This window comes from Salmo salar, chromosome ssa02, assembly GCF_905237065.1.
Source record: "Salmo salar chromosome ssa02, Ssal_v3.1, whole genome shotgun sequence".
In the NCBI taxonomy this organism is placed as follows: domain Eukaryota; kingdom Metazoa; phylum Chordata; class Actinopteri; order Salmoniformes; family Salmonidae; genus Salmo; species Salmo salar.
Genome location: NC_059443.1, coordinates 65424406 through 65432174, shown reverse-complemented (window position 1 = coordinate 65432174; position 7769 = coordinate 65424406). Strand labels below are relative to the sequence as shown.

General features: G+C 48.9%; 1 protein-coding gene across 1 annotated transcript; it reads left to right on the top strand.

Moving 5' to 3' along the window:
* The first annotated feature begins 1630 nt into the window (after positions 1-1630).
* On the top strand, positions 1631-5152 carry LOC123737685 (uncharacterized serine-rich protein C215.13-like). The gene is made up of 2 exons (XM_045713266.1): positions 1631-2264; positions 5094-5152. The coding sequence occupies exons 1-2, from the start codon at positions 1631-1633 to the stop codon at positions 5150-5152; spliced, it is 693 nt and encodes a 230-aa protein (XP_045569222.1).
* The last annotated feature ends 2617 nt before the right edge of the window (positions 5153-7769 follow it).

Genomic DNA, 7769 nt, shown 5'->3' with positions numbered 1-7769 from the left:
CACACACACACACGCACACGCACACGCACACGCACACGCACACGCACACGCAGGCATGCACGCACGCACACACACACACACACACACAGTGTTTAGGTGCACTGCTGTACAGTACTTCATCCATCAACTCAGACATACATAGGCCTAGTGTAGGTGCCCATATAGAGAACTCTGCATTGATGAATGGTATGAGATCTAAAGCTAGCTGTGAGGCATACAGTATGGCTCATTATATTGCTCTTAGGAATCTTGAAATATAGCAAAGATCCTCCTTTAAGTATGTCAAAAGCTTGATAAAAAATCATACACATACCACACCAGGAAAATAATTGACCTGTTCAATTCATCCATCCATCCGTCCATCCATCCATCCATCCATCCATCCATCCATCCATCCATCCATGTAGGTGTCAACAAGATGACAGCTACACTAATAGACATCCTCCAGTCCAGAGCTTTAGTAAAACAACTTAACCATTGAGAGAACTAGTTTGAAATAGTTTGACGCCCACAATACAAACACTCTTGTCTTTGGACCATATAATCCACCCAACTATTTTCTCCTCCATTCACACTAAGTGTCCTCCTTGGTGTGACTATAGGGCTCCTAGTCTTACCTCCAACGTTCTCTACTTTGTCTGGCCCTGTTCGGTTGACGTGTTGACCTCCTGACCCCTGCTGTGTTTATCTGCTCTGCTAAGTGCCTCCTGATTGTGGGCATAGCAGAGGAGAGATAATGTCTACCAGACAATCTAGTGTTTTCTCGTGCTCTCTGTCTCTCTCTCTGTCTCTCTGTCTCTCTCTCTCTCTGTCTCTCTCTCTGTCTCTCTCTCTTTGTCTCTCTCTCTCTGTCTCTCTCTCTCTCTGTCTCTCTCTCTGTCTCTCTCTAAGCCAGTGAGGAAGTGCCCTTGTCAACAGTGGGCAGAACTCATGTTGACGACCAGATGCTGGGGCATGTCAGCTCTTATTCTGATGTGTTTTCTTCTGGTGGTAAAACAAACTCATTTTCTCAGTCTGCCTGGATGTCAGTGAAGTCAGTAAGCCCCCCTCTTGACTTGAGTGAAGCAGGGGGTGTTTCTGGCTAATGCTACTTCATGGCGTTCCGAAGTGGTCTACTGCACTTTGGCTGAAGCTGTTGATCTGAAAACCTCCGTTCTGCTTTGTAGCTTCACCATCTACTGTGTCATGACATGCCTATAACAATTTAGATTGTCTTCCAGGCAAAGTGGTCTGAAAGGACTGATAAGGTGGTTCTGTCCAGGTGAAGGTAGAATGTTGGAGTACTTTGTCGTGTCCTTTAGAGACTGAGACCTTTGCCTCTCCGTTCATATTCTGTCTCCCTGCTGTCGGTGACTCAGTTGGGACCTTCCTTCAGGTTTAGTGACACCAACGGTGTAGGAGACGGGAAAGGGGGGAAGGGGAGGCTCATCACCACCCCCCATACACCCCCCTGACCTGTACCCTAACCCCAGTAACCCCCGCCTCCACAGTGGTGACTTTAACTGTCAGCAGATGGTTGATCCCACACTGCTAGTGTTGACTGGCAAAGACAGGAAAACAAACCAGCTGCACTTCCCCTTCTGACTCCTCCAGTACCCCTGTCCTCCTCTCCTCTCACTCCTCCAGTACCATGTCCTCCTCCAGTACCCCTGTCCTCATCTCCTCTCACTCCTCCAGTACCATGTCCTCCTCCAGTACCCCTGTCCTCATCTCCTCTCACTCCTCCAGTACCATGTCCTCCTCCAGTACCCCTGTCCTCCTCTCCTCTCACTCCTCCAGTACCATGTCCTCCTCCAGTACCCCTGTCCTCCTCTCCTCTCACTCCTCCAGTACCATGTCCTCCTCCAGTACCCCTGTCCTCCTCTCCTCTCACTCCTCCAGTACCATGTCCTCCTCCAGTACCCCTGTCCTCCTCTCCTCTCACTCCTCCAGTACCATGTCCTCCTCCAGTACCCCTGTCCTCCTCTCCTCTCACTCCTCCAGTACCATGTCCTCCTCCAGTACCCCTGTCCTCCTCTCCTCTCACTCCTCCAGTACCATGTCCTCCTCCAGTACCCCTGTCCTCCTCTCCTCTCACTCCTCCAGTACCATGTCCTCCTCCAGTACCCCTGTCCTCCTCTCCTCTCACTCCTCCAGTACCATGTCCTCCTCCAGTACCCCTGTCCTCCTCTCCTCTCACTCCTCCAGTACCATGTCCTCCTCCAGTACCCCTGTCCTCCTCTCCTCTCACTCCTCCAGTACTCTGTCCTCCTGTCACTCCTCCAGTACTGTCACGACTTCCGCCAAAGTCGGGTCCTCTCCTTGTTGGGCTGCGCTCGGCGGTCGGCGTTGCCGGTCTTCTAGCCATCATCAATCCATTTTTCATTTTCCATTTTGTCTTGTTTTTCCTCACACCTGGTTTCAAATCCCTCAATTACTTGTTGTGTATTTAACCCTCTGTTCCCCCCATGTCTTTGTGTGGGATTGTTTATTGTAGTGCTTGTGCACGTTCCCCGTGAGCGCACAACGGGTTATTTGTGTGCCCATTTATCTTGTTGTTCTGGATGCCGTTGGTTTTGCTTAATAAATCTCCGGTTATTACCCAGTTCTGCTCTCCTGCACCTAACTTCTCTGCCATCAGTTACGCACCCCTCTACAAGTACTCTGTCCTCCTCTCACTCCTCCAGTACTCTGTCCTCCTCTCACTCCTCCAGTACTCTGTCCTCCTCTCACTCCTCCAGTACTCTGTCCTCCTCTCACTCCTCCAGTACTCTGTCCTCCTCTCACTCCTCCAGTACTCTGTCCTCCTCTCACTCCTCCAGCACCCTGTCCTCCTCTCCTCTCACTCCTCCAGTACTCTGTCCTCCTCTCACTCCTCCAGTACTTTGTCCTCCTCTCACTCCTCCAGTACTCTGTCCTCCTCTCACTCCTCCATCACCCTGTCCTCCTCTCCTCTCACTCCTCCAGTACTCTGTCCTCCTCTCACTCCTCCAGCACCCTGTCCTCCTCTCCTCTCACTCCTCCAGTACTCTGTCCTCTTCTCACTCCTCCAGTACTCTGTCCTCCTCTCACTCCTCCAGCACCCTGTCCTCCTCTCCTCTCACTCCTCCAGTACTCTGTCCTCCTCTCACTCCTCCAGTACTCTGTCCTCCTCTCACTCCTCCAGCACCCTGTCCTCCTCTCCTCTCACTCCTCCAGTACTCTGTCCTCCTCTCACTCCTCCAGTACCCTGTCCTCCTCTCTTCTCACTCCTCCAGTACTCTGTCCTCCTCTCACTCCTCCAGTACTCTGTCCTCCTCTCACTCCTCCAGCACCCTGTCCTCCTCTCCTCTCACTCCTCCAGTACTCTGTCCTCCTCTCACTCCTCTCACTCCTCCAGTACCCTGTCCTCCTCTCCTCTCACTCCTCCAGTACTCTGTCCTCCTCTCACTCCTCCAGTACTCTGTCCTCCTCTCACTCCTCCAGCACCCTGTCCTCCTCTCCTCTCACTCCTCCAGTACTCTGTCCTCCTCTCACTCCTCCAGCACCCTGTCCTCCTCTCCTCTCACTCCTCCAGTACTCTGTCCTCCTCTCACTCCTCCAGTACCCTGTCCTCCTCTCCTCTCACTCCTCCAGTACTCTGTCCTCCTCTCACTCCTCCAGTACTCTGTCCTCCTCTCACTCCTCCAGTACCCTGTCCTCCTCTCCTTTCACTCCTCCAGTATATCCCTGTCACTCTGTCGCTCCTTAAACATTATTTTGAATCCTGTGTGGTAGTCAAAATTGCCACTATTGGCAGTACTGGTTGATGATTGACAGGAAGTCTTCATCTCCTGTTATTGAAAAAAACACAGATCTAGGATAAACGTATCCTACCATAATCCTAACCTTAACCAGTAATGGGTACAAATGCAAAACAGACCCTAGATCAGATTCTACAATTCTGTGTTGTCACGGTGATGGGAAACCATGGGGTTCCATGAGGGTAGCCAAAGCAACCATGGTGTCATGGAAACATAGTGCTGAAAGGCAGAGCTAAGGTCAGGACGGGCCATTATTTCAGGGCTACTTTATCATACTAGGCATATCTGAAAACTCGGGGGATTCACAGAAAAATTAATTTAGCCTTAATTCAATGGAAACTTTGTTGTTGTGGGCCTGTTTATAGCTGTGGGGTGGAGGGACAGGGGATGGGATGGGGCACGGGAATTATACTGCTAAGTTTCAGGATGAGACATCAGTGAAGTGAAGATTCTGAGCTAGAATCAATGCCAAGTTCTCTGAGACTGTTCCGTTACCTGCCAACTTCTGAATCCCCTCACTTCAATCCATTCACCCGTTATAATCAATTAGACTACAGCTCGAGCCAAACAGTTTAGGACATTGATATTGTGTGTGTGTGTGTGTGTGTGTGTGTGTGTGTGTGTGTGTGTGTGTGTGTGTGTGTGTGTGTGTGTGTGTGTGTGTGTGTTTGGGGGTGTGTTTGGGTGTGTGTGTGTGTGTGTGTGTGTGTGTGTGTGTGTGTGTGTGTGTGTGTGTGTGTGTGTGTGTGTGTGTGTGTGTGTGTGTGTGTGTGTGTGAATGGTGGTGATAAATGCAGACAGACATCAGCGGATATGTTAGATATACCACCCTGGCTCACCTTTAAAAGAGTCCACAGCCTGTTGGTATAACACCAGTAGATAATCAGTTAGTGGTTTGGTTAGCAGTGGGAACACATGCTTGGTCTTCATGAGCAAGAGCCTGATTCGCAATGAGGCTTACTGCAGCAGCGGCAGCTGTCTTCAATACAATTCCCCAATGTGACACTGAAGGATTGAGACTGACCCATATCCAGCTCCAGATGTCTTCTGTGTGGGCTATGAACCAGGCGTTTCGTGAAATCATGCACACAGGTAATATAATTCACATAGCAAGGCTATTATTCCCCATTAAAGGCCCCCTCTGTGATATTTACTGCCATTTTAGATTTTCTTCAAATATGCCTATTAAAACACAGCAAAGCCCTATGGTCCAGGGGGTGGTTTGGGGTCAGCTTTAGGGTCAGCTGACCAACCTCTTTAAAACACCCTTTATGTCGGCCATCTTGCTGAGTCTTTCTTCCTCTTCTCCTCCCTGTTGGTTTTCTTCTTTAGGTTTCTATCAAAGCGACGCCTTCACCATCTGTTGTTTCATTCAGCAGAGTGAAGGGTAGAGAGGTGCATGGGTATAAGGGGTCACTCTCTGTAGAACTGGACAATGGGACCACAACCCCCAGCCACTTCAAACACACTGCACATGAGACCCTATACAGGGCACTGCAGAGGGCAGCCTAGTGTGTGTGTGGTTAGAGGGTTATGAGTGTGTGTGGTGGGACGGGGACAGTTATGAGTGTGTGTGGCGTGGGAGGGTTATGAGTGTGTGTGGCGTGGGAGGGTTATGAGTGTGTGTGGCGTGGGAGGGTTATGAGTGTGTGTGGCGTGGGAGGATTATGAGTGTGTGTGGCGTGGGAGGATTATGAGTGTGTGTGGAGTGGGAGGGTTATGAGTGTGTGTGGTTGGAGGGTTATGAGTGTGTGTGGAGTGGGAGGGTTATGAGTGTGTGTGGAGTGGGAGGGTTATGAGTGTGTGTGGAGTGGGAGGGTTATGAGTGTGTGTGGTTGGAGGGTTATGAGTGTGTGTGGAGTGGGAGGGTTATGAGTGTGTGTGGCGTGGGAGGGTTATGAGTGTGTGTGGAGTGGGAGGGTTATGAGTGTGTGTGGAGTGGGAGGGTTATGAGTGTGTGTGGAGTGGGAGGGTTATGAGTGTGTGTGGTTGGAGGGTTATGAGTGTGTGTGGAGTGGGAGGGTTATGAGTGTGTGTGGCAGGAGGGTTATGAGTGTGTGTGGTTGGAGGGTTATGAGTGTGTGTGGAGTGGGAGGGTTATGAGTGTGTGTGGAGTGGGAGGGTTATGAGTGTGTGTGGAGTGGGAGGGTTATGAGTGTGTGTGGAGTGGGAGGGTTATGAGTGTGTGTGGAGTGGGAGGGTTATGAGTGTGTGTGGAGTGGGAGGGTTATGAGTGTGTGTGTTTCACTGTTGATTGTCTCCTGTGTTCCTCTGCGATATGCTCCAGGTATAAGAACTGCAGATACAGTACATGAGGTAGAGAGAGAGGGAGAGAGAGAGAGAGAATGATATGAAAAAGACAGGAATAGAGATGGAGATAGCGATGGAAAGGGAGGGAACGTAATAGGAGAGGAGGAGGATGAATAAGGTGAGACAGAGTTGGACCAGAGAGAGACACACAGCAATGATACTGTCTGGGAGGAAACGAAAGAGAGGGAGACAGAGAGTGACAGACAGTGGAAGAGAGAGTGAAAGAGGGAAAGAAAAAGGGAGGTGATCCCTGGCTGTTATCCAAAGCTGGGATTCTCAGGAAGCCTTAGTGCTCTGCTTCCCATTCACTCCAGCCCATGGTTATTTCTCTCTGTCCCTGTCTCCCTGTTCAGTGGCTGCAGGGGGATAACATGAGCGGACCTCAGCTGCTGAACACACTGGTGGAGTCTTTAGTGGTCCAGAGAATAATAATATAATATAATAATATAAAAGTAATAATGTCATCTGTAGTACTGAGATAACCCACAGTACAAAGGAATGCTGGACACATGCATGCAAGCAACCCTGATTTAGGAGGAGTAAGGATGCAGTCATGGCATTAATTAATTACAGATCAATATTCCTCTGTCTACCTAATGTAGAACTTGGCTCTCTCTTAGCTCTCTCACACAAGCACATGACTCTGCAGTGATCCTTTACTAAGTGATGATAATGACTGTTTCCAGCTGTAACACCACAAAGCTATAACCTCCAACAATGAATATATTTAGATGATTACACACTATTATCTGGACATTAATAACAATGCATGTCATTTTCAATTGGTTTATTCTTGACTGATTTTATTTTCACTTTGAGCCAGAGAGTTGAAAAGAGGATTTCCTCAAACATGTGATTTTTAAAATCCTTTATAACCCATGAATGACCCCTTCATAAACCCTTAATAACCCATTATAACCTTGTCCAGACCTCTCTCTGTATCCTATCATGTTGGAGCTGGGCTACCTACTTAGTTCCAATCTGTCTCCCATCACATCCTCTTTGATCTAAAATATCCTCAATTTCCAGAGGCTTCCAAGGCTTGGAGATATGACTAAAAATCCTTCCTCTACCTCACTATATACTCCGTCCTGCCCAGCCACCCATGTAACCCTATGGAGTTAGCCTGTCCTTCCCAGTCACCGCAGCCACCCCATGTAAGCCTACGGAGATAGCCCCTGTGTTCCGAGGGGTCATCGTAATTTATAGGGAGGCAGGGGCGGAAATCCCGGGGGGGGACGGGGGGGACACGACCCCCCCCATCCTGGGAAAAATATGATTTGTCCCCCCCAATATATCACTGAAACATAACTATGTAATTTAAATAATATTAATAATACGCAATGAAAGCAATTGTGCTGATTATAGACACTTAATAGCGTGTTTTTAAGTTTCAAAAGATTGCAACCCCCCCACCCTTTGCCTCACAATGGTTTGATCCACTGCCAGTTCCTTAGCTTGCTAGCTAACGTAGAGGTTGTATCTACTGTCTGAAAGGCACTCAATGCACATAACTGACGTGAGGTTAATCCAGTCAATTGCGCACACACACTAGCTGAATATGCAGAGCTAGCGCGCAAATATTAACTATTAAGCTAGCTAGTACCTATTCCATTTATGTGGCGTCGTCAAAGATGGAATCAGCATGCAGATGATGTAAGTTAGTGCTTCAAAGTCCCTGTGATAAGGTTAGCGATA

Bases quoted from the DNA above. Each gene is read 5' to 3' on its own strand.
- LOC123737685 (XM_045713266.1), top strand. From the start codon at position 1,631: ATGTCCTCCTCCAGTACCCCTGTCCTCATCTCCTCTCACTCCTCCAGT. The intron at 2,265-5,093 runs GTACTGTCACGA...TTTCTTCTTTAG, and splicing joins GTCCTCCTGTCACTCCTCCA to GTTTCTATCAAAGCGACGCC.